General features: G+C 52.2%; 1 protein-coding gene and 1 long non-coding RNA gene across 4 annotated transcripts; one reads left to right on the top strand and one right to left on the bottom strand.

The window, feature by feature from the left end:
- Positions 1-6,998: 6,998 nt before the first annotated feature.
- FOXE1 (forkhead box E1) lies at positions 6,999-9,627 on the bottom strand. Its single transcript, XM_023629714.2, has one exon. It carries the CDS (start codon positions 9,495-9,497, stop codon positions 8,376-8,378), a length of 1,122 nt encoding a protein of 373 aa, XP_023485482.2. The 5' UTR covers positions 9,498-9,627; the 3' UTR covers positions 6,999-8,375.
- Positions 9,628-10,281: 654 nt separating this feature from the next.
- Positions 10,282-20,169, top strand: LOC138920688 (uncharacterized). Of its 3 annotated transcripts, none has more exons than XR_011432340.1 (5): positions 10,282-10,511; positions 15,234-15,432; positions 16,856-16,970; positions 18,742-18,776; positions 19,066-20,169. It is a non-coding gene; the product is annotated as an uncharacterized lncRNA (long non-coding RNA). The 3 variants fall into 3 exon arrangements; XR_011432339.1 differs by having other exon boundaries at positions 10,287-10,511; positions 15,234-15,811; positions 16,814-16,970; XR_011432338.1 differs by having other exon boundaries at positions 10,351-10,511; positions 16,814-16,970.
- Positions 20,170-26,431: the final 6,262 nt, after the last annotated feature.

Raw genomic sequence — 26,431 nt, 5'->3', positions numbered from 1 at the left:
ACGCAGGGGGCCAGCCAACCTTGCAGTGGTGTTTCGGGAAAGCTGTTTATGTTAATTGCAGTTTGGGATTTGGGTGGAAAGACTGTTTCAGTTCTGGGGTTTTGCTCTTCTATGGGGCCGGCTGCAGGCCCAGGCGGGCCCCTGTTGGAAGGAAGTCAGCCCTCCTCCCCACAGGAGGAAGGGCCTTCCCGTCTGTGGTCGGCGGTATTGTACTTGCTGAATTCCAGGCTGTCAGCCTCACGGCAGAGCTCCCGGGACGCTTAGCCTGCAGATTGTTTTGTTAGGTTTCTCCTACAATTAATTTGGAAATTACCCAGCTGCCCACAGCCTCTCCCAGGTGTTCTGTAAACCACGGGCCTGCTCCTGCAGCTTTTGCCTTGGTGGGACTGATGCTGGCTGAAGCTGGGAGGGTCAGGGCTGGGTAACGGGCAGCACCGACCCTCAATAGTAGGGCTCATTTTAAGCAACAGCCAGTCCCCTTCAGCTTTGGCACTAACCATCCTACTTTGTAGGATCTGAAGCAAGCTGGTCCACACACTTCCCAGACACTATCTTTAGGCCTCACTTGTCCTGTGGAGATAAGTCAGGGGAGTGTGAAGTGTCCACCCTACTCAGAGGCCCAAGGAGGAGATCCCTGGAGCTCCAGTCAAACACGCAGGTCTCTGGATTCCTATGTCCAGGGAGGAAACAGCCTCACGTGTCTGATTCATTTTGTTGTGGACTTTGTTACACCTGGGGTGAGTCCCTCCTATGCAAAGGTCATGTGACCTTGAGCCTGTCCTCTCTTCTTGGACCTCAGTTCCCTCATCTGAAAAAATGCAGCTGAAACCTGCTGCTTCCCAGGGTAATTGTGAGGATCCAAAGGATAACATATGTGGCAGTGCTCGGTACGCCCTGAACACAGCCACTCTCCTGTAATGTGAGGATTCTGGTGAGCCAGCTGAGCTGCTGAAGCTGGGAGAGAGCAATGGTGCGGTGAGACAGCCCTGGACCCCCGTCTAAGATGTCAGCTCACTGTGCATCCGTGGAAAGTTGCCTTCCCTGGTCCTTGGTTTCTTCTTCTGTAAAATGAGGGGTGGGACTAGATAACTTTTCAGCTGCACGTTTGTTTATAAGAATGGCAAAGGAAATCTCAAAGGGAATAAACCAAGAATCAATTTTTTTCCTGCCCTGTAAGGGTCACCTCCTGTATGAGTTAGGATGCATTTGGCTGCAAGTAACAGAAAGCCCAAGAAAAGAAGCTTACACTTGGAGGACATTTGTTATCTCTAATAATAGGTGCCCACAGGTATAATGAATCGTTCCAAGGGTGATTCTTTCAGCAGCTCTGTGACGTCACCAGGCACCCAGGTTCTTCCCCCTTTCTGCTCTGCCATCCTCAGCTGGTTGGTTTGTTCCCTTAGGCTGGCTTGGTCTGGGTTCATCATGGCTGCCACACTTCCAGGAGTCACACTCAAACAACATTCAGAGGAAGAAAAGGGCTGTTTCCCTTCCCCTGTTTCTTTTTAAGAACAAAGAAATGTTTTCCAGAGGCCCCAAGCAGACTTTTCTGGACATCTCATTGGCCTGGGAAGTGTCCTGTGCCCATTTCTAAGAATCACTGGCAAGAGTGATGGAACGATCACCATGTTTACCTTAGACAAGTCCAGACTGAGCCTATGGGCATCCCAAAGGGTAAGACTTCCCCTAAAACATATGTCCAAATGGAACCTGGACAAAATCAAGGTCTTGTGAGCGAAGAAGAAGTGGGGGGAGCAAACTAGCCGAGTCTGGCACACCTTCTTCTTGAATATGCCAGAAGGAAGGTGGCTTGTTTTCTTTGTGTCCAGAGTTGCCCACTGTACACTGGCCTCCACATGCTCCATCTGGTTGCCCCCAGCTCTACATGATAGTGCCCAGTCCCCATAACAGGACACTGTTCTTTCCTTTAAGCACCAGTGCAGGGAAAACGTGGGCAGACCCCACTTTACACAAGGTTGAATAGTTGTATGAGGCTTTGATGAAAATTTAGGGTAAAAGGAAAGTTTTTCACAGGAGGGGGAAACTTTGAAAATGCTCATATTAATATAATTTTCTCATAGTATAAGACATCCTTCACAGGGCTGTTCCCGGACATGCCGTGTTCCTAATCTCACTCCCTGGTCCTGGGGTCTGGAGCTCTGAGAGTGACATGACCCACTGATGCTTGAGCCGGGTCACACCCAGGCTGATGTGTGGGGAAGGACTGAGGGGGGCAGTGGAGGGAGTGAGAGCCTGTTAGGAGGTGATCCAGGAGAGAGATGATGGGGCCTCCTACCGGGTTGGTGGCCTTGGAGGTACAAGATGGGATTAGGCGTTTCTGGAGAGGTAATGGTCAGAGCCAATTCATGGTGACAGGAGCACAGAGGGGTGTCTGGGGAACAGCAAGTGGTGTGTTGGCTGGAGCCTAGGGGTGCAGGAAGGGCAGCTGTGGGAGATGAGGCTGGAAAGAGGGTGGGCACAGGGAGTGCCAGGGGAGGAGTTTGGGCTTTCTGTTGCAGACAGCAGGGAGCCTGCTTCCCCAGGATGGGAGCTCGGCTTCAGGAATCGAGGCTGGCAGTGGGGGCAGAATGGAGGGAGGAGGCAGGAGCACCCATGGGAATGCCCTGGCTGGCTGCTGGGGACTGAGAGCAGAGGCAAAAGCTAGATTCTATGAGGCTGTGGTTCTCACACTTTACCTCTTGGTTGCTAAAAACGTCTGTGTCTGAAGAACCACGGCTAGGGCTCTGCTCTGCCCACCCCCTTGGGAGAAGCCACTCCAGGTTCTCAGATAGCAGATAAGCTGGTGCTCCACGCCAGCGCTGAGATCCACCCCATTCCACTTCCCAATCCCTTCCTCACCCTGGGAGGGGCTGACAGTTAATCTTCTGGCCTCCCTGACTGCATGCCTCTGCATCCAGTTAACCCTTCTGGGCTGAGCTGGCAACCTGAGCCTCGGCTCTCAGAAGAGGGGCTGTGGGGCTGGCAGGTGGCAAGGGGCACTCCACAGGAGCAGTCATTCTCTCCCAAGGCGCGGCAGGGAAGGCCACTCCAGGAGCTCTGCAAGGGCCCGCCGAGGATCAGCTGGGCAAAGAGGACAGCTGCAGAGAGGGTGGGGACAGGGAGAGACCAGGCACCAAGCTCATTAAGGGCCTCCCATCCTCCCTCCATCCCACCTGTCCATCCGTTTTTATTTCACTGCTCCGTTTGAGCCGAGAAGCACTAGCCACACTGCTTTCCTTCTAGGTAGTTCTAAGCTATTTATTTAACCAGTCTCGGGTTCAGTTTGCCCATCATTCGGTGGAGGCTCTAACAGGGAAGGCCCCAGGCTGCACTCCACCCCCAACCCGCACCTCCACCCCCTCAGCTGATTACTTCCATTTCCACATAAGCAAATGCAGTCTCCCCTGGGGGCAGGCATAGGTTCTGGTGTGGCTTGACAGTTATGGCTATGAGATCTTGGGTAAGTCATGTGCCCCTTCTTCTTTTTTTCTATAGAAGCTCTATACATACTCACCATATTCCTAGTTATTCCTATTATTGAGAACTCATATGCGCACTGAGATGAGAGCCCTGGTTCTCCCAGTGCGCTGCTCTGTGATCCTGAGAAGAACACGTCTGCAGTCTGGGCTCCGCCCCATTTTTCATGATATGTGCCCCCTGTGTGAACTGCTTTGCATCAGGGACATTTTTTTCCCCAGTTACCTTGTCACACCAACCCCCACCCAGGAGTCAGTACTTCTCAGGAACAGAATGAGCGCAGAAATCAAGTTCTCTGCAGAAGTGCGTATATTTGGGGCAGAGCAGGGTTCATTAGGGCCCCCGGGATCTTGGGCTATCCCAGGGGCACTTAAAATGCCCTGCTAGAGGACCCGCCCCCCCGCCCCCGGGCAAGACAAACTCAGAGACAAGGGCTCCTTCCTGCTGGCTATTGTGTCCTGAGAAGAAAGCTTTATTTTCTCCTAAATCCCCAACTATCCCAGACTTGGGGCTGGAGCTGAGGCCTCAGAGGCTAAGTTTATTTACTTGGCAAATGACTGCAGCATGGGGGGGCCCAGAGATCAGTACCCGAGGTCTCCAAAGTGCCTCATGTGGGAGTCAGGAGCCTGGATTCCCACCCTGGGTTCGGCACCCCAGCTTTCAAGATGCTTCCAAATACGGCTGGAAACACCAGGTGAGATGCATTCTAAGGGCTAGGACACCGAGCCTCAGAAAGCACACCCAAGGGAGGAGGTGAAGTGCTCCAGCTCAGCCCTGTCCCCTTGCAGCCAGAGCCGCAAGGTAGCACTGTAGCCCTGGTTGGAGTTCTTGGTCAGAAATAGGAGGCTCCTGGAGGTTCTTCTGGGGTCTCTGATCTCAACAACATAAAACCTTTTTTCCCTTCTCCAAAGTTCTGCCTCTTTGCCCAGCGCGTATGATTCAGCCGAGGGTGTTGAAATGCAGGCTCTGGCCCCGTAAGGCTGGGGTAGGGCCTGAGATTCTGCCTTCCTAGCAAGCTCCGCCGATGCCCATGCAGCTGCTCTGTGGCCCACACTTAGAGTTGCAAGGCCCTGATCTCTGCAAACTGGCGGGAAGGACACGCCCCCACTGGAAGCCCCTCTGCTGGCCCTTGGAGCAGTGTATCCTGGATTCAAAGGACCAGAAAAAGAGCAGTTGGAGGGTGTGAGGATGAAAGGGGACCTGCCACCTCGCTTTACATGTGGTGGAACCCAGGCCTCCTCAGTGCAGGAAGGAACTTGTTCAAGATCTCACAGCATTTCAGTGACAAAGTCAAGACTCGGGCCTCCTGCATAGGAAAAAGAAAAGCGAAACAAAAACGAAAACTAGAAAAGATACTCACTGAGGTGTTTGCTGGGCTTCCTCTGGGCTCCTTTGATGTCTTTCCTGTATTTTTATATATATTTTTTGACAATGAACATGTACCAATTTTGTAATAAGAAAAAATTACCTTTAATAAAAGAAAATTCTCACAAGGTTCTTAGCAAATGCGATTATGTGTATGAATTTCCTGGGTAAACTGTAGCTACACACAGCGGCTTCACGTCACGGCTGTGTAGTCCAGCTCAGACCGAGGGGAATTCATTTCGCTGAGGCCGTCCTTTCTCTTTTGGGCCCCGAATCACTGCGGTGAGGACGCCCTCCCCGACGCTGTCACCGTCGCCAACCACCGCGAGCAGCCTCCGCTCGCCCTTGGCCTCCGCTGGCCCAAAGCTGGCCTCGGGAACCTTTCCCTTTAAATCGAGGAAGAAGGTTCCCTAATCCATTTCGTAGTAAACGACCTCGGGCCAAGTCTGCTTTTGTTGAGTTTTCCAAGCTTAATTGCGAGCAAAGTTAATTTGAACGAAAATAAATATTGCAGCTCTGGGGCGAATTCTAACGAGCCTTGGGCAATTAGGGAAGAAGGCGTCCAATTACCCACAGCCCGGGGCGCCCGCACGACGCTGGGGCTGCAGGGCTCGGAGAGGGGCAAACGAGTTTTGTTTTCATAATAGGAAGAAAAAATAAAAAGAAACGCACCTCCCGTCTCTGAGCCCCCAGATGGGGAACTGGGAGGTCCTGTTCCACGGTTTGGGGATTCTTAGCGTTGGAATGTTCCGAGACACGGCTATGCAGTCTTCCCAAGATCCTAGAGTCACGCGGACTGGAGGGCCTGCCCGCGCCCCCGCCTGGGCTTGAAGCCGAGCGGCGCGCTCTGGCCCGGCCCGGTGGCGCGCGGGCTCGGTGTCGCCGGCCGGCAGGAGGCCGCGAAAGGCTGATGTTCCGTCTTCAGCGCCTTCATCCCAACCCACACGGGTCTCCCCGTCTCTCCCGCTCCGGCTGTACACACCCAGTTCCCTCCCCGCAGCATCCTCTCGCTCCCGGGAAGCGCAGACACTCGCTTTTGGCACAATCTCACTTGCCCAAGTTGTCAAGGAAGGTGGGGGGCGAAGACGCCAGCGCTTTTCCACCCCATCTTTCCCGTTCCCGGGGCTTTACCTCGACGTCCCAGGAGGCTTCGGGATAAGGCGGCACTTTTTTATTTTAAAGCCTTTCTTTCGTCTTGCCCAGTGCTTTACAGTTTACAAGGCATTTTTCACCTTTCTTTTCTCCTTTAACTTGAGGAGGATCCTGTGAGGTAGGGGTCACAAATTCCCATTTCACAAATGAGGACACTAATGGCGCTGTTAAAGCACTGGACTTAGTAATCAAAAAATAAAGGATCAACTCTCACACTAACTGGCTGCATACACCACCTACTCCCAGCCAGCCAAGGACAAAACCCCTGGGTAGAGGGCTCTCAATTTCCCCACACTGCCAACTAGGCAATGCGTCCTGACTTCCGTCTGGGACAGCCAGGAGCACTGTTTGGAGAACCTTTGAATCTCACACCTGCAAGAGTCCTCCCCCTGACTAGTCCAAGGTCACAGGGCTGGGACTGGAATCTGGACCCACTGTCAGCAGGGTCAGGGCCCCAGCGACCTCCTGCCTCCGGTGGTCCTTTACTGCCATGGAAGTGAGGAAGGACCAGAATCTAAACCTGTACTGTCCACACAGTAGCCACCAGCCACACATTGCTCTTGAGCCCTGGGCGTGTGGCTAGTCCAAATCGAGATGAGCTGTAAGTGTCAAATGCACTCCAGATTTTGAAGAATTAGTAGGAAAAAAGAGTAAATTATCCCAACAATTCTTGTATTGATTCTATGTTGAAATGACATTTTGGATAGATTGGGTTAAATACATTAGTTAACCTCACCTGTTCTTTTTATTTTATCAATGCAGCTACCAGAAAGTTTTAAATTACACATGGGGCTTGCATTATATTTCTATTGGCAAGTACTGGTGTAGACAAATACCTATCTGGACTGAATCACATTCATGTGTCTTTGTGAACAGGACAGCACAATCCCCCAAATTAAAAATAAACATTACCAATGGTTTTCATACCATCTTCTTTTTCACACCCCCCACCTTCCCTACCAAGTCAGCTAGGCAGTAGGAGGCTGAGTTTCTCACGCCAGAACTCACTTTCTCAAAGATTTTTATTAAAACACTTCATCCGAACACTCAGATTTATCTGAAAGCTGTGAACCGAGCCTCCAAAATATTTAACGCTGGAAATTTTTGCTCTAGAATCAAAACTGACAAGATTTCTTGAGAGAAAGGTGGAAAAGTGATTGGATTTTCTCTGATTTTGGTCAGCTTGCTGCTTAAAAGAAACAAACAGAAAGCAAACAAAGTTAAAAATCCAGTTTCTTTCTAAAGCTTACTTCACTGACCGCTCCAATTAATTCTCCTCTTTCCTTTTTGCATGGGGAGCTGCTGAGGTACGGCAGAGGGGCTGGACACACTGAAAGCCGTCAACAGGCCCCCCAGGAATCCCATCACGTCTTTCAACTTTAGTATGCCCACTGGGTCCAGGGCTGCTTGGAAAAGAAACAGTGGACAATGGACAAACGTATTTCTACCTGCCTCATTGGACAAGCGCATTTATGACCCAGCAGTCGCCCAGCAGTGATCAGCACATCATGCCCAAAAGAGTCAAGAAATTATGATATAATCGCTGCCTGGAGCTAACCCAGTGATTTTAGGTTAGATGCTCGCCATGAACTCTGTTCCAATTCCTCAGAATGGGGTTAGGCTTTGGGTGGCTATTCAGAGGCCCTGGGTGGCCCATCGAGGCTGCCAAATACGCGGGGCAGCATCCACGATGATGGGGCCCTTAAAGATCATATGGGGGTCGAGTCTTGCAGCCCTCTAGTTTAACAGATGGGAGGACTGGGGTGTGGGTTACGGGCATGGGTCACGCTCCCGAGCTGAGGCACATTCCAGACTCAGAGCCAGGTCTTTGGTTCTCAGAATCAGGGAAAACCAGAAGCAGAGAGATTTCTCCCATTAAAAAAAAAAAAAAAAAAGCTACTTCTTTTGCAAACTCGGCTTCCTCACCTTGGGAAGGCAGGCCCTACTGGAGCCTTTATTGTAGTAGAGGCTAAACTGTGTACAAAGGCCAGAGTTTCCCGCAGTACAGGCAAGAGTGGAGCTATGTGGTTCCCCACAATGCAGGTCCTAGATGCTAATGTAGACACTATATTGCGCCCTTGTTAGCGCCAAGGACCCTCCCCAGAAGAGTGTCAGAAAGGAGTGTCCTTTGGTGCTTCGCCTCATTAAGGGCCCTTTGTCCCAGTTCCCAGGCCGAAGCTGCCTCTCCCCACGTCCTCCCATTTACAAAGCGGACCGGGTGTAAACGCGGTGCACCCGCAGGTTGCGCCTCTCCTGCCCACCGGGTCCCTTCCACGTGGCTCTCAATTCGGTCCTCTCTCCAGTCCTGTCCTCAGGTCTCGGGGAAACTTAGTTCGTGTGGCCAGCTGAGGTATCTATGAATTTTCCATCTTATGCTCGGCTCACATGGCGGACACGAACCGATCCACCGCGCCGGGATAGGCGGCCGCATGGCGAGCATGGTAGGCGCCTCCGCTACCGCCTCCGAGCTGCCCACCAGGATTGTAGCAGGGCCCCAGTGCTCCAAACTGGCCGGGTGATGTGCGCCCATAGAAGTCCACTGCGGTCTCGACGCCGCCACTGCTGCCACCCGCGGGGGGCGAGGCAGGCCCCCCCAACCGGCCAGCTGCCGCGAAGAGCGCGCTGCCGGCCCCTTGCGGGTACGCGCCGTCGGGGCCCGCGTAGGCGGCCGCATAGGCAGAGGCGTTGGCGGGTCGGGCCCCCGCGCAGCCGGCGGGCTGGTAGCCGGTGGTAGAGGCGGGGGCGCCGGCCGAGGCAAAGGCGCAGGAACCCGCGGGCCCCGACGGCGCGGGGCCCAGCTCCGGGCTGAGCGGCCGCTCAGGCACCAGGCCGAAGACGCGGCACGGGCCTGGCGACGCAGCGGGGTAGTAGACCGGGGGCGGCGCGGCGAGCGACGGCGGGGCGTAGCCTGCATAGACGGCGCCGGGGTAAGGCGGGCGCGCAGCGGGCATCGCGCCCGGGAAGATGGCGGCGGCGGCGGCGGCGGCGGCGGCGGCTGCAGCGGCGGCGGCCGCCGCGTCGTGCATGTAGGCCGGGTAAGTGGAGAGGTCCGAGCGCTTGAAGCGCTTGCGGCGGCGCAGGAAGCTGCCGCTCTCGAACATGTCCTCGGCGTTGGGGTCGAGCGCCCAGTAGTTGCCCTTGCCCGGGCGGCCGGCCTCGCGCGGGATCTTGAGGAAGCAGTCGTTGAGCGTGAGGTTGTGGCGGATGCTGTTCTGCCACTTTTTGGGGTTGTCGCGGTAGAAGGGGAAGCGCTCGGTGATGAACTTGTAGATGCCGCCCAGCGTGAGGCGGCGCTCGGGCGCGTGCGCGATGGCCATGGCGATGAGCGCAATGTAGCTGTAGGGCGGCTTCCCGCGCTGCAGGGGGCGCTTGCGCCGCCGCCCGCCCGCGCCGCGCCCCGCCGCCTCCGCCGGGACCCCGGCCCCCGCCTCGCCGCGCTCCTCCTTCACGGCCGCCAGCGCCTCCGGCTGCGGCGGCGGCGGCGGCCCGCTCTCGGCCGTCATGGCGCAGCCGTCCCGCGTCCCCGGGCGTCCCCGCCGCCGCGGCTGTCGAGGGGCCGGGGCGGGTCTGGGACCTGCGGGGCCCGAGACGCGGGATCTCGGGGACAACGGGAGCTGGACCCCCGTGAGGAGAGCTCAGGGGCTCCTCGCGGGCGGGCACCGAGGGCACGGCTGCCCGGGCAGGGGCGTTCTGGAGCCTGGGCGCCCGCGGTTTACGCGCCGGCTCAGGGCCGACCGAGGCTCGGCAGTGTCCCGCCCACCGCCGGCTCCGCTCGTGCTCAGGAGCTCGAGGCCAGGCGCCCGCAGCGGCGTCGGGACCGGGACCAGGCCCCCGTCGCGGCCTGAAAGGTCCTCGGCGCGCAGGTGCCAGGCGGCCTGGAGGCGGTCCTGGGGCTGGGGCGACTGCAGCGGCTCTGGGTGCCCGGCTGGTCCGAGGAAAACCGTCGAGGTCGTGCGCGCAGAGGAGGCTGCGGCCCGAAGGCCTGGGGAGAGCGCAGTTGGTGCAGGCGTCGGACGCTCTGCTGGGGACCGCCTAGGCCGCGGCCCTGCGGCCCAGGCTGCGCAGGGCGCGCAGGCGAGGCGCGGGCGGCGAGGTTGGGGCGCGGGCCAGGTGGGGCGGCCGGCGACCGTTCCTCTCCGCAGCGTTGGCTTCCAGCCGCCGAGACCACTGGCGAGGCGCTCCCCTGCGCACACCCGGCCGGCTCCTCCCTCCGCCCGCTTCTCCTCCTTAAAGGCGCCAGGAAGCTCGGGGCGGTGCCCGTTCCCCTCCCGCCCCCCGACTGCCCGCCCCCTGGGCCCGGGCGCGCCTCCCCAGGTAGGAGCAGCTGTGGCGGCGCAGCGGGAGCCCCACAATGTCAGAGCCAGGAGGGCACTTGGAGATCTCCCGGGCCGGCCTCCTCCGCGCGCCAACGGGGAGACTGAGGCCCCAAGAGGCCAGGGACTGTCTCGGGAGACCTCGGCGCCCGAACTCAGCGCTTCCGGACTTTTCCAGCCTCTGCCGAGGGCTGGGACCCGCAGGTGAAGGGAAGGGCTCGCTTCACTGTTTGTCGGGAGAGGGTGGGAATTGGCTGAGGGGCGCTGGGTTCTTTCGGGGTGTGGGACAGGGAAGGGAGAAGACGTTCCAGGTGACTGGCTCCCAGCATCTTTCAGGATGATTCTCAAACCCCAGTCAAGGCTGCCTGCCCGTTCCGCACGCAGTCCCTCATCTTTCAGCATTCGATTCCTAGGCCCGATGCGGGAGGTGACTTGCTATGGCCCCCCCGCGACTTCGCCGCTTCGCGGAGCTCACACCTGCGTCTCTCTAGGACTGCGCTTCCCCGCTATGTGCCCGCGGCCGCCGCTTTTCCTCTTGGGGTCCCAGGTTCCTCGACTTTACGGATGGTTTGGATCTCAAGAGTCCTTCCGTTGCCGATGTTTAGGGAAAGGCTGCACCCCACCTCCCACCATCTCTTTGGGTGACACGGGACCCCTCTCTGTGCGATGGAGAGTGGCGCACTTATGGAGAAAGAGGGTGAAGGCTAAGCTTCTGCCCTCTCGCGTAACCCCCTCCTCCAGTTCGGGCAGGCCATGGAGGGCTCCAAGTGGCCCCCCAGACTCCTGGGGCAGCAGCAGCCCCTTCCAGAGCAAGGCGTGAGGGCTGCCAGAGGTGTGTGTGTGTGTGTGCGCGCGCGCGCGCGCGCGGCCAACTCCCGGTGGGCGCGTTTCCCGGGGAAGGGGCGGGCGGACCCGACCCGTTTGCTTCCAGGGTGTTTGGTTTCGGAGTTCCTTTCCTGCCAGCCCCCGGAGAAGGCGGGACTCCCGCCTCGCCGAGACCGCCTGCGGCCGCAGCCCGGCTGGCCTGGGTTCGCTCTGGGCCACTCCTGGGGAGACTTCGGGCCGCTCCCTGTCCCGCGCGGAGCCTCCGTTTTCTCCTCTGTGAATTGGGGGCCGGAGGGCATGTGCGGATCTCGGGGGGCCCCTTGTGATTCCCTCCTGATTCCGGACCTTGGTGCCGACTCCGGAGGCTCCAGCCGAGACGCCGCTTCCCGCGGGGCTGTGGGTGCGGGGCGCGGCGGAGCGAGGCGCCCAGGCGCGGGCGGCTCGGCCTGCGGGGGTTTAGTTGCACTCTTCGTGGCGGTGGGCGGGGGCCAAGCTTTGGGCAAACTGCCTTCGGAAGAGAGGGGCGAGGAGCCCAGGTCCTCGCTCCGCCGATCCGAGGTGGAAGGAGTCGCATCGTTCGCATGCCGACCTTCCTCAGCGGAGGGGTGCTCGGACGGCTGGAGAGGGGCTTTTCAGTCGCTCTGCAAAACTCCCAGCTTCCTTCTTCCGAAGTAACGAAGATGCGAATATCCAGGGTTCATCCTCTTATGTTTTTCAAAAGGGAAAAAATTAAGTTAAAAATTTTTATTTTAATCGGATTACATCATAGTAATCTTTTAATACGGAGTTCTGTGGTTCTCTGTATTTCTAAGATTGTGAGATTAGATTTCCAAATTTTAAATTTTGGACCATTATCCTAACGTGATTGCATAAATTAAAGAACGTGGTTTTGTAATTCTAAGATTCCATGACCAGAAGTCTAAATTCTTTAACTGTAATTATATTCCTATGACTTTAAGCTTCTGGTCAAAGTGTAAAAGCGTATTTCTCATATTTTAAGATACTAGGACTAAGATTTTGCGCCTGAAAATATGATGCCACTACTGGAAGCTGTAGCTTCTCTAGTTTTTAGATCTTTTTGCAGCTCTGAGGTATATATTACTTAATTTGAATTCTTGTCCTGAAATGACCGATCGGAAGATTTGGGTTCTATAAATCCACAAATGTCCTCTTAAATCCAAAATGCTAGTACTGAAACCACTATTCTGTAACTCAAAGAATCTAATTCTAATAATCCTTATGATATTCGTGAGCATACGCTTGAATGCTATATGTCTCTACTTTTAAGCTCCAGTGACTATGGTCAGAAGCCTCCGTGTCTCAGGAGTCCTTGATCCTCAGTGTTTGTGTCTGTGGGCCCCTTCTTCTAGCATCCCCATTCCTCCTTCCAACTTTGCTGCTGCCGAACTACTCCTGTGCACCAGACCAAGCGTTAGCATCCTGAGATTAGAATTTCTGACATCAGGATTCTGACATGTTCACGAACAAAGGATCCTAAAGATTGTATCCCATAAATACTTTGTTCTAATAATACATTTCAAAATTCTGTACTTTGAAGATTCTATGAAGCCACGATGTAAAATCTGAATCAAACAATCTAATGAGTGAACTGAGATGGTTTACCCGTTTGGATCAAAACTCTACAGAAAGATCCCCTGGGTACCAGGGCATTTCCTCTCTTTTCTCTGGTCGTCTTCCCCTCTTCTCTGGCATGGTGCTCCCTAAAGTTTGTAAGGGTAACAGACCCCATTGAGAGCCATTTGAAAGCTACCCAGTGGGTTCCAGCCCCTTGGAAATCATTCTCCCAAAGTCCAGCAGGGGTGGTTGGTGACAGGGGTGGGTGCTGGGTGATTTCCATCTGCTTTGCGCCTGCCTTCAGCCAGCATGTCTCCCCTTTGGAAAAACCTACACCCCCCCCCCCCCAAGGCTATTTTACATGCTCTTTTCGGGGGAGGGCAGGAGTGCTGGCGATCTGTGGAAGACGCCTGCAGCTCTTCCCAGCAGCTGCTTTCCCGAGTTCTGAAGTTTTGTAAATATAAAGGAAGGGATCTAAGGAGTCAAGGAAAACTCCTCCGTATGCCTTGACCCAGATGCCCCTTCATGCAGAGGCAGAAGTAGCCAGTGCTTCTCCTGAAGGAAATCTTGGAGATTCGAGCTGGAAGGAAACTAGGCCCGGATTGCAGAAGCGACCTGTTTAAAGTCTTGCCGAGGGGGCATAGTGCTGAGAGGGAACTCAGGTCTTCCGGCTCCTTACCTCCTGGCCCGCACCCTCTCTGCCTTTTCTAGAGTTCTCCCTTGTGCTTAAAGGCCTGACCTGGGCCACTCACCTTACCTAGTGACAATGGAAACTGCAGGCCCCATTCTTGCAAATCAGATCCAAGACTCCCGGTGCAGCGGGAACATAGTGACCTCTGTCTAGGTTACTCTGGGACAGTCAGTCTGGGTCAGTGGACTGGATGGCTTCAGAGAGCATCAGAGCAAGACACTGCCACAAAGGGGTCCCGTGTCACACAGCCCTGCCCACACTGCAGCAGCGCACTGGAGCAGGGGCTCCGAGTCCAGCGGGCTCATTATCCACCCAGCGGCCTCGAACCCTCCGCTACCCTTCTTAGGCCTCAGTTTTCTCATCTGTGAAGTGGGGGATCCTCTATCTGTCATCCCTCTTCCAGGGAGTCGAGAGGATGGAGTGGGGCCCGTAGTCGTTCTCTTCGACTTTTAAATTGTGTTCAGGGCGGAGCGTGGACGTGGGGAAAATTCAAGTCCTTGCACCCGTGGGCCGCGATGGGATGCCTCCCTCGAAGACGTAGCGGTTTGTTAGAGTTCTTCCGCGGTCGAACAAGGGGTTTCCAGGCTCCCAGGCCCGCGCCGTGCGGCTTCTTTTGCTCCTTTTGCTCTTCAGCGCGGCACGGGGACCCCCGGAGCTCGGTCGGGGCAACCTGGCTTCGAGGGCTTTCTTGCCATGGGTTCACTTAAACGCCCTGAACGGAGCGTGACCATCACCACGCGGACCGGACGGAGAAACCGGGGCCGAGAGGGACGCCTTCGGTCTCCCGCCACCCCACCGCTAGCCTCTTGGCTCACCTCGAGGAAGAAGCGTTTCCCTGTCGCGTTTTCCCGTCCCAGTCCCAACCCTCCCGCGAGTCCCCGCGGCGGGGAGCTCGGGAGCCGGTGGGGACATCCAGGAGCTCCGCGGCGGCGAAAGGGGAGCAGCTCGGAGCCGGGACCGAGCCTGAGCCAGGGCCTCGGCCTGGCCCCCACCCCCAGTCTAGCGCACCCACGCTTTCTCGGGAGCTCAGCGAGCGTGCGAGTCCAGGACCGGGAGCCCGAGGCGTGATCCTCGTTTCCTGAGACGGAGGCGGGCCGGGCGGCGGGAGCGGGCTGGACTCTCGGGGGAAGCCGCGGCCGGGGGAGGCGGGCGAGCAGGCGCAGTTGGTTAGGCTCAGGCGTGGGCGCAGCAGCAGCCCTCTGGGATCGTGGGCGTCCGGGTTTCCCGGGCTGGGTCCGAGCTCTGCGCGTGGCCCTGGGACTGCGAGAAGCCGGGATGTGCACGGAAGCTTGTGGATGTTCATTTCAGGTCATCGAGTTCGTGGTTTGCACGCCCATCTCAACAGGGCCGAGGATTACGCCCCTTTCCCCCTCAGAGGGGAAACGCACGAGACTGGATTCTAGTTCAGCCACCTGAGGCACAGGAAGAGACCCTGACTTGTCCCCCTCCCCAGGCCAGCCTCGCTCGGAGCCCAGGCCTCTGATTCCGATCCCTGACGCCTCCTCGCCCCGCAGCTCCGTCCCGGCGCCCCCGGCAGGGGCGCAGGGTGGTGATGGGGGAATGGCTAGAGCTTGGCACGGTGCCTCAGCCGGTCCCCTGACGACGACCCTAGCCCAGCTGGCTGGTTGCTCAGCGCCCGATGCCGAGGCCGGCGATGGCACTGGGAGCTGGAAGACACTTCTCGCCGCCGTCCCCGCCCCGCCGCAGGCGCAGGCGGCCCAGCTCTCCTCTGGCCTTTTTCCTTCGGGCTTTTCTGGGTCTCTTTCTCTGTCTTGGGTCCTAGGAGTGTCTCTCTTGGTCTCACTGACCGTCTTTTGGCCTCTGTGTACCAATAGGACTGCACGTGTCCTTCCTCCCTTTCTGGGATGATCTCCCCAGAGTCCCTCCCGCCGACAGCCCGCCGCGGGATGTGAGGGAACGGCACCCTCCAGCTAGGGCCCGGCTGCCCTACCAGCCTCTTCCCTCCTGGAGGATGGAGTGGACAGTGGTGAGGCCAGGAGAGACAGACGTCGACCCAGGACGATGCTGGAGCAGGTGGGAGTCGTGATCCTCCGCCTTTCTGCGCAAGCGCCTCTCAGGGCCCTCCGCTCCCTCTGCTCTGCGGAGCCTGGCCCTGGGAGGGGACCCAGGTTTCCGCTGTGTCGGCCTTCGGCCTTCGGGACACGTTGAAGGCTCCAAACAGTCCTTGCCAGCAGGGTTTTCCTGCTGTCTGTCTCCGTACAAACGGGGCCACTTTGCTGATCAGACGGGCCGCATGGCTCCCCGTCACGCATCGGCGAGGTGGGGCGCACTTTCCCTGGGCGGCAGTTCAGGGCCCTCTCTGCACAGTGCAGACGCCCCCACCCCTCCCTACTGCCCTGGTCTTCCCTGCGCCCGGCTCCGGAGGACTCCCCGCCAAGCCATCTGTTCCAGCGTAAGTTTATGTCCTCAGCCCGGAAAAGATGCCCCTCCCGGCCCAGCTCAAGTGTCTTCTCTTCTGGGCTGTCCTCTCTGACCGGCCTGAGGAGGTCACACACTCCATCCTCGGGCCTGCCCCAACATGTTGGGATTTTGGCATTTGTCACACGTTTTGTGGTGTAAATTATTTGGTTATATGACTGTCCCTCTTCTTCTCTGGGAGCTCCTTGGTGGCAGGAAGTGTCGCTTTCTGTCATCAGCACAGGGCCTGGCACAAGGCACAATGTGGCCCTGCTGTGAGAGGCAGCTGCTTAGAGTCACCCACTCCCGGGTCTGTTTCAGTCTCTGCCTCTTCCTAGCTGAGTGACCTTTGGCTGCTTAGCCACCCGGAGCCTCAACTTTTCAATCTATAAAATGGGAATGATACTAATGTCATAAGAGAGTTGAAGGTTAGTAATATTAACTGCAGACACACACGTACGTCTTCTATGTGCATATTCTTCAGTCCTGAAGCTGTCCATGTGCTCACCACTCGGTGGGGTGAGACTCCAGGGGCCATGGGGCTGCTTAGGGCACTGAGCTTGCTCTCCTGATGTGGGTTTGGACATAATCCAGGAGTAGGGAAGAGGTGAGAGACTAGTGCTGGAGTCTCTTCACGGGGCCTCACCCTGGGTGGGTGGTATATGTGGCTTTCTGTCTTCTCTGAGCCCTGGCCAGGCCAAACTGGCCCCAGGTGGTAGGACCAAAGGGATTGTGGGAATTTAGTTCTGGGTCGGTGGAATAACGCCATGCCATCACCGTTGTGAAGCCTGGATGTGTGCAAGGGTTGTGGGGATGGAGAGAAGTGAGAGGGAGGAGAGGAAAGAGCTCTCAGGGAATCTGCCATGAGGGGTGGGTACCTCGGTAGTCCCCAGCTCTCTGACCACAGCTCTCCCTTACTGGCCTAGTTTATGTAAAGCAGGGGCCCAGTAATTAACTATTGAAGGAACCATATTAACGCCCTCTGATGCCTCTGCAGGCTCCCGTCACTTCCTTTTTCAAAGATCTAACTCTCCCATAGACCACTGACTATTTCCTGTATCTGGTTAGTGGAACTGCCTCTGATTTTGGGTCATTTGCTGGCCAGAGATGATTGACATCGGCTTTACCTGATGAATGACTAAGACCAAGCTCAGGTAAGCAGCTTCGCCTCCTTCTCCGGGTTTGCTTTGCTGCTCCCCTCCTCCTCCCTTGGGAACTGAGTTTCCAGAATCTGTCATTTATGGTATTGATAGAACCTAACCAGACTAACAGTGATGGAAGATTTCCAGCAAGGGTCCTTCACAACCGCCCCCCACCCCGGCTCTGTTCAGCACTTTATCAGTGACTTAGAAGAAGACACAGAAGACAGGCTGGTTGGGCTTGTGACTGACCACACTGAGGTGCTGATGCTGGTGGCTGACAGACGCAAGACTCAGAATAATCGCCAGCTTGGGAGACTCAGCCAAAACCAACAAGGAGACATTTAAAAAACTGTTATGAAAACATCATAACATTACAGGAGACAAAACAGGAAAAAAAAAAGTCAGCCATACGCCAATTACCTATCATTCATCTATTGGGCTTTCTGTGTTCTATTTTTTTTCTCCTTTGTGTTCTTACACATTTATATGTCTGTTTACATAGGTATAACTGTTCTGTCGACTCGTACACAGGGCATTTGCATTATTCTGTATACATAACTACAGGGTGCTCCTTACTTCCTATTTTTCATCTGTAATTGTGAATGAAATGGTCTGGTATTGGTTTAACTCTTTCATGGTAGCTGGGCAATTAGGTAACTTCCAATATCTTTGATCTGGGTGATGCTGCTCTGAGTGTGTTTGTATAAAGAGCTTTTTATTTCTTTTGAAATATCCTTAAGACAAAGCCCTAAGAATGAGATTTATGGGGCTGCAAACATTTTTATGGTTCTTTCTTTGTGTTTTTTTTGCAGGGAAAGATTTGCCTTGAGCTAACATCTATTGCCAATCTTCCTGGGGTTTTTTGGTTTGTTTTTCTTTTCCTCCCCAAAGCCCCAGTGAATGGTTATATATCCTAGTTGTAAGTTCTTCTAATTCTTTTTTATTTGTTTATTTACTTATTTTTGAGGAAGATTAGCCCTGAGCTAACATCTACTGCCAATCCTCCTCTTTTTGCTGAGGAAGACTGGCCCTGAGCTAACATCCAGGCCCATCTTCCTCTACTTTATATGTGGGACGCCTACGACAGCATGGCCTTGCCAAGCTGCTCCATGTCTACAGCCAGGATCTGAACCGGCGAACCCTGGGCTGCCAAAGCGGAATGCGCGCACTTAACCACTGCACCACGGGGCAGGCCCCCTTCTAGTTCTTTTTAGTGAGCCACCACCACAGCATGGCAACTGACAGACAGGGGGTGTGGTTCTGTGACCAGAAAACGAACCTGGGCCGCTGAAGCAGTGAGCTCTGAACTTTACCCACTAGGCTGTCAGAGCTGGCCCTATGCTTGTTAATATAGTGCTACCAAGTTGTTTCCAAAGACATCTTGCAATGCACCATAATCAAGATAATTAACATATCTATCACCCCTAAAAGTTTCTCATACCACTTGTGATTGATCACCCCCACAGTCCATAGGCAATCACTGATCTACTTATGTCAGTATAAACTAGTTTGCATTTTATACAATTTTATATAAATGGAATAATATAGTGTATAGTTTTTCGTCTGACTGCTTTCACTCAGCATAGCTGTTTTGTTGCTCATCCATGTTGTGATAGCAATAGTCAGTTTCTCTTTTTGCTAAGTAGCATTGCGTTATATGGATGCATCGCAGTTGTCCATTCACTTGGTGGACATTTGGGTTGTTTCATTTTGGCTATTTGCAAAGCTGCTATGAAGAGTTGTGGACAAGCCTTTTGTGGACATATGTTTTCCTTTCTCTTAGGTACACACCTAAGAGAGGACTGTCTGGGTCGGATGGTAAGTGTATGTTTAAATTTTTAAGAAACTGCCAAACTGTTTTCACAAGGTAGCTGTATTTCTTTCATTTCCACTAACAGTCCATGAGCGTTCCAATTGCTCTACCTCCTCACCAACACTTGATGGGTTCAGTCTAATTTTACCCTTTTTAGTGAGTGTATAGTGGTCACTCACTGTGGCTTTAATTTGCATTTCCCTCATGACTAATAATATATTTGTTATCTATTGTTGTATAACATATCACCCCAAAATTAGTGGCTTAAAATAACCAACATTTATTATCCCACAGTCTCTAAGCGTCAGGAATCCGAGTGGAGCTTAGCCGGTGTGGCTGGCAGCATTGGCCCATCCGAGCTTGAGGCCGCTTTGGAGTAGTGCTGGATACGGGAAAACTGGAGAGAAGAAGGAAGAAAAGAGAAGAGGGCTGGAAAAGGGGACAGAAGGAAAAATGAGTTAAGGGACTGGAAAGAATCAGTGTTCGGAAGAAGGCAGTTGTTGCTAAACCACTTTTCAGGCTGTACTTCTGCTGGACGGAGGAGCTTCAATCGTCTTGATCAACGTGCCTGTATCAGGCTTTGAACAGGAGCTATAGATATGTTAGTTCATTTACTCAATCCTGCAACAGTCCCACCTTCCAGATTTAGAAACTGAGATCTGAAAAGTTAAGTAAGACTTGGCCAAGGCCATATACCCGAGATGGATTTCCTCCCCCAGAACCTGTGACCTTTCACGGTGGTACCCGAGTATATTCCTGTGTTACTCTGCTTCCGACTCTGCCTCACAGCATCCTTTGCCTCCTGGGTCCGTGAGACCTCTTCTAGGAAGTTCCAGTGGACAGTAAGAAAGACAGATCCTCTGGTCTCCCTGGTCTCTAGTTATGGCAGCCTGCGTTCTCTTTGAAGACTGAGCTGTGTTACGGAACTCCCTCCTCCCCCGACTCTAACAGGCTTAGTGCCTCAATCAGTGAAAGGACAGTAGGTCTCTGCTTCTGGCCGCCTCCGTGAATGATTTCTGCCCTGTAGTGGAAGAGTCACTGGTGGCTCTGCCCGAGATGTCCTCTACCTGGTCAGCATCCTCTGATGTAACACCCCTAGACACAGTGAATCTTGGATATGAAGCTGCTTCGAGTTTGAGCTTCACGTAGTGAATGGTTTGGGCAGGTCCACTGTCCCTCCAGCCTCAGTTCCTTCAGCTGTTGAACTGAGGGGGAAGAGGTGGCTGAATTAGTGGTTCTTTCTCCACGGAAGTGAAGACTGCGAAGTATGCTCCGGTCCGTAGGAGCTCTAGGCATTGTCTATGGATTAAATAGTTTGTCCGTCTTGCGTATATACACGTGACTACATTTCAAATGTGTGTAAAGCTGTGTGAGAAATAAAATGCAAATTCATTTAAAGATGTTACTGAAGCTTTGGTCATTTTTTGGACATAAAATTTCTCAATGTTTACTAAAAAGTATATATGTGCCATACATGTATGTGTGCGTATTGCAAGAACTGTGGAATTTATAGCTGTTCAAAAAGTATCCTCACACTCAAAATGATTGACAAGCACTAAGAGATTCCCCACAGCCTCTCTAGCATAATGGAGTAATGTAAAAATATTTAACAGCCAGTATGTTGTTCAATGAGTATGAAGCGACAGTAATACAAGATGAATGGGTTGTAGTGACCTGCTGGAGGACATAGTGCCTGAGGTTAACAGTACAGTGTTGTGCACTTAAAAATTTGTTGAGAGGGTGGATCTCATGTTAAATGTCCTTACCACACACGCATAGAAAGCAAAGGGGCACAAGGAAACTTTTGCAGGTGTTAGATATGTATATTACCTTGGTTGTGGTGATGGTATCACCAGTGTATGCCTACGTCCAATTCCTCAAATGTATGCAGCTTTAAAAACATCTGTTATGCCTCAATAAAGCTTAAAAAAACCCAAACAGTATGGCAGGGGTATGGACCAATCAGAATATATGCACTGGGGGGCTGAGTGGTTAAGTTGTCGTGCTCCACTTCAGAGGCCCAGCGTTTCACCAGTTCGAATCCTGGGGCGGACATGGCATTGCTCATCAGGCCACGCTGAGGTGGCGTCCCACATGCGACAACTAGAAGGACCCACAACTTAAAAAAAAAAAGTATACACTGGAACAGGGACCCAGTTGGAATGGAAACCTGCTAGGACAGCACTCCCTCCCTGCTGTGCCAGGCTTTAACCCTTTAGTTGCAGGATCTTGGGGCCTTCTATGGAGTCCTGGGCAAGGGTTGAGACCATCGGCACAGCTAGGGGCGTGGTGGGGTGGGGGTGGGGACTTACGCAGTGGCTGTTTATCTACCGGCGTGACAGTGAGTATCTCAGCATCTCAACGTTCAGAGATTGTGGGTGGGTTATCCTCCAGCTGCTGCCCGGAGATGGCATGTGACGCCTGGGCATGGGCGTGGACTCTGGCCTCCTGCACAGCTGACTCTCCATGGCCACAAGCCCACCTGGCCTCAGTGCACTGCACCCTTCTGTCCCAAATTTGACTTTAAAATGCTGCACTTGCCAGGCAGTTTTCCATCCAGGTGGTAAAGCTGGTTTTGGTTGAATGAGTTCATCTCCTCCCTGCGTGGGTACCAGGGAGCCGTGTAAAGGAAAGGAGGCCAAATTTGGGGTCAGGAGAAGGTTCCGGGTTCACATCTTAGCTCTGCTGCTTTTCCCCTATAAGCCCCCTGGGCAAGCCACTTCGTCCCTGTGACTTCAGCTTTGTGCTTAGTAAATGGGATAGCGACGGCTGTCTTGTCCCCCTTGCAGGGCTGTACTGAGGCTTAAATGAGGGAAAGGAGGGGAAGTGCTTTGTACGCTGTGAAGTACTGTGCACGCATGAGCGAGTGTCTGTTCCGTAGACTGGAGGGTCTGACTGTTGGGAATGCTGCTTGTCTGCTTCTGATTGAATGGGGAGTTACAGTTCCACTTATTAGAAGTTCCCTGACTGTCCTCCAATGTGACCATAATATAACTTCAGCTTTTTAGAGGGGGAGGGTGGGCTGCAGACAATGTGATCTTTCTTTTCCCTTAGCTCTACAAAACCAGAGCTGACATGGGCTGCTAGAGAGTACCTAATTCACCCCCTCATTTTATAAATGGGGTCCCTGAGGTCCAGAGCGGGCCAGTGAGTGGCCCAAGGCCACAGAGTGAGTGAGTGGGGAGGCCAGACCCAGGTCTTCTGATGCCCAGCTCTTCTCATCACAACACGTGATGTATCTCTTGGCAGACCATTCATTCATATTTCACTCATTCAGCAGCATTTACTGAGTCCTTAGGGAATGCTGGTCTCTTGCTGACTATTTTGGGGGTAGACAAGTCGGGTGCAATTCTGCTCTCAAGTTGCTCATGACACTGAGCAGAAAAATGTTCTTTCAGAGTCCCGAGAGGGGACCAGATAAAGTGTTATCGATCCAGGTCTGGCAACCTCCTTTGGGGGTGGGGGTGGTCTTTGAGAACAGTCCAAGTGTGATGATGGAGCTCAGCGATGCTGACCTAGCGCCAGTGCACAGCCAAGCACCCTCGCCTGCCTGTCTCATTCAGTTGTCACCAGCACCTCATACTGCAGATGGGGACGTTGAGGCCCTGAGAAGGGAAGGGCCGCGACTAGGGTCACAGAGCTGGAAAGCGCCAAAGCCACTTTGATTGAAAACAGGGTGTGATGCCAGGGTGTTGTGAACTGGCTCAGTTTAGGTAGAAAGAGCATGGGTTTAGGTGCTGAGGAGACCTGGGTTCACATCCCAGCTCTGCCGTTTCCCAGTGCTGTGACTTTGGGCAGGTTATCCTTTTGGAGACTATTTTTTCATGAGTGAAATAGAGATAACAGGGTGCTTACTTTCTAGGGCTCCCGTGCAGGTGAAATCAGTGCGTTAGGGTGGAGCCCCTAGCTAGTGCCTGGCATGCCGTGGGCACTCCCTGCATGTTCCTTTGCTGCCCCCACCAGCCCCTGGTGTGGGCAGCTTGGTCAGTAACTGAGGGGCCAAGTACACCTGGCTCTCTGCACCTGCGTCCCGTGCTTTCACGGGAAAGGCCTGGAGGGTTTTCCTCTGTATATAGCCGAACAGTAATAAGCGTAGTGGAAGGTGAAGTTTGCTGAAGGCTCAGGCCTGAGAGTTGGGGCCCGCTTCCCTAAAGCGCTCTCTTGCACTCTCTCTGTCATGGGTGGGGCCTAGTCACAGCTCCTGAAGGCCCAGTTTGGATGCCCAGCATTGCCGCCATGCCTGACTGCACAGGGTGTCAGTTCTGCCTTGTTCCTGCTGCATTCCGGCTTCGTATGTCAGCACCTCATGAAAATCTCCTAGGTACCGGTTTGAATAGCCCCTTGGCTGCCTGGGAATGAAGAGGCTGGCTCTTTTTTGCCTGTCAAATCATTCGCTTTGTCTGTCTACGGGCAGGTAAGCTGGGTCCCCTTACATAAAACCGACCGGGCCATCACTGTCAGGGCTGATTCTGTCCAGCTTAGGCTGAACAAACACATTCAGACCCACCAGCTGAGGCCGAGGCCATGCAGTGGCAGGAGCTGCCATTCTTAGGGAGCAGTTTGATGACAGGCTCTGAGCAGCTGCCTGGCACTCCAGTGGGGAAGGTGCTGAGCTCTGACTTGCCTCTCCCAGGCACAGCAAATCCTCCTTTCTTAGCTGAGTCACACCTTCCAGAGGACTCCCACTTCCACTCCTGCGCCCGCTGGGCATGGAATACAGGGAGTGGGCAAAATGAAAGGAGAGGGAGACCCTGGTGTACGAAGAGCCCTGAGTGTATACAGAGACCCGGGAACCCGCCGGATTTCTTCTTCTGTGTTAACTGCTGGGAGACCGGGGACAAAGTCAGTCAATTACTGGAGGCAGTAATTAACTCGTCCCAATTGCCCAGTAACATCTTCTGTTCCTTTTGATTGGTTCTCCTCTTAGCCTTTAATCAATCTTTCTTTAATGTATTTTTTTATTGTGTAGAATACACATAACATACAATTTACCATTAGTGACATCTAGTACATTCACGATGCTGGCAACCATTGCCAGTGTTGAGTTACAGAACCTTTTCCTCACCGCAGAGAAAACTGCTTCCCCGTGATGCAGTCACTCCCCATTCTTTAACTTTTAAGAATCACGGATATCCTTGTGAGGGGAGGAGGGGGTATGGATTCTAAATAAAAATAATAAAAGAATAGACAGCTTGTAAATTTCATTGCACTAGCTACACACATGTACGTTTTATTTTATTTTTCCGCGTTCACTTTTGTTTCGTTCTCTTCTTTGTTAAATTAGGGATTGAGTTATGGCTCGTTTCTGATTTGGCTGTGTCATTCCAACTTCCCTCCTTTCTTCTCCCTCCTTGTTTCCCTCCTCCCTCTTCCTTTCCTTCAGATCTTCAGATCTGCTGTCTATTCTAACCTACTTATCATCTGTTTATTTATCCATCATCGATCTATCAAAAATCTATTTATGAATCATCTATCTGTGTATCATCTATCTTTCTACTGTCCATCCCCCTGTCTTTGCTTCTCTCTGTAAATCTAGATCATTGGCTCTTAGCCTTGCCCGTTACAATCACCTGGTAAGGTTTTAGAATCTGCCTAGAGATGCCTGGGCCCCCGTCTCACTTATTTAAAGTTCTCCCCGGTGTTCTGATGCACGGTGAAGGTTAAGATACACTTACCTAGATTAGTGTCTCTCATACTTAACCTTCTGCAGAAACTTCTTATCTCAGTTCTGGTCTTCATATGGTCTATGTTTTACACAAATGGCCATTTACTACACATAATGCTCTATAATCTGTCTTTTAACAATACGTATAAGCAACTTTCTATGTACTTAAATGTTTTTCAAGAGCATCATCTTAAAGGCTGCCTGGTGTTCTATTAACAAATACGTGTTACACTTATTTAATCAGTCTCCTGTTGGGATTTTGATTAGGATTGTATTGAACCTATAAATGAATTAGGAAAATTTTATGTATATTTGATATATAATGCAAAAAATTGAAATTTTTAACATATACAAAAATAAATAATATGTTGTACCCCCAGCTACCCATTGCCCAGCTCTGACAACCAACAGTGCTGCTCGTTTCTGTCCCATCCACATCCCCATCTTCCCCTAGTATCATATTATTTTGAAACAAATCCCAGACATCATATAAATTCACCTGTAAGTATTTCAGTATATATCTCTAAAAGGTAACAAACTCCAATACCATTGCTATATCCCTCCTGCCAAAATTAACATTAATTCCTTAATATTGTCAAGCACAACTTGATGGCTTGTTAAAAGTGAAGGTTCAGATTTCCAATTGTCTCATTAATGTATTTATTTTATTCTTACATTTTGTTTGGGATTAAAATTTTTTTTATTGTGGTAAGAACCCTTGGAATTGGTTTGACTGGTCTTAAGTCTCATTTAATATATAAATTCCGACTCCATCTTTTGTTTTTTCCTTGGAATTTATTTGTTGAAGAAACTGCATTGGTCTTACAGAGTTTTCCACATTCTGGGTTGTATTTTTTCAGTGTAGTTTAACACATTTCTCTGTCTTCTGTATTTCCCAGACATTGGTGACTAGGGCTAAAAGTTTATAATGATATTAAGCCTTCCAATTCATGAACATGTTCTATTTATCATTTTGATTTGGGTTTTCCTTAATGTCTATCAATAAAGTTTTCTATTTTTCTCCACAAAGGTCTTGCACGTGTTATTAAAATTATTTCTAAAACTTTGTCTTTTTTTGCTAAAACTGGAAATGATAACTGTTCTCCCCCCAACTTTATTGACATATAATTGACATATAACATTGTGTGAGTTGAAGGTGCACAATGTGATGATTTGATACACGTATATATTGCAAAATGTTTACACAATAAAGTTAGGTAACACACCCTTCACCTCACATAATTACTATTTGTTGTGGTGGTGGTGGTGGTGAGAACATTTAAGATCTACTCTTTCGACAGTACAGTATTGTTACCTGTAGTCACCATGCTGTCATTAGATCTCCAGGACTTAGTCCTCTTATAACCGGCAGTTTGTACTCTTTGACCAACCTCTCCTCATTTTCCTCACTGTGCAGCCCCTGGAAATCACCAGTCTACTCTCTGTTTCCATGAGTTTGACCTTTTTAGATTCCCCATATGAGTGAGATCATACAGTACTTGTCTTTCTCTGCCTGACTTAAAAAATGTTAGCTGTTCTTAAATTGCGTTTTCTGCTTGTTCGTGGCTGATGGATACAAATACAGCTGACTTTTTTTTTGTTTTACATTGATTTTGTATCCAGCAACTAGTTAAACTCTCTTAAAAATCTATTAATTTATCCTAAACCTCTTTAGCTTTTCAACATAGATAATCATATAATCTTTGAGTAATCACACTTCTGTTTCTTCTTTTCAAATATATATATATATAAATAAATAAATATATATATATATATAACTTTTTTGTCTTTTTAACCCTATTTCTTTCAATATAATGAATGGAAGTGATGATACGAGGCATCCTTATTTTGAACTCTATTTCAAAACAATGTTTTGCTCTTTCACAATTAAATATTAAATATTATATTTTGCTGCAGTTTTGGGGTATACTTACCAGGTTAAGAAGTTTCCCTCTATACCTGGATTTTAGGAAATGTTGTCATAAGTTGGATGTT

Source organism: Equus caballus, chromosome 25 (assembly GCF_041296265.1).
Source record: "Equus caballus isolate H_3958 breed thoroughbred chromosome 25, TB-T2T, whole genome shotgun sequence".
Classification (NCBI taxonomy): domain Eukaryota; kingdom Metazoa; phylum Chordata; class Mammalia; order Perissodactyla; family Equidae; genus Equus; species Equus caballus.
This window is presented reverse-complemented; position numbering and strand designations above follow the sequence as displayed.

Coding starts and splice junctions, on each gene's coding strand:
- FOXE1 (XM_023629714.2), bottom strand. CDS start 9,497: ATGACGGCCGAGAGCGGGCCGCCGCCGCCGCCGCAGCCGGAGGCGCTG.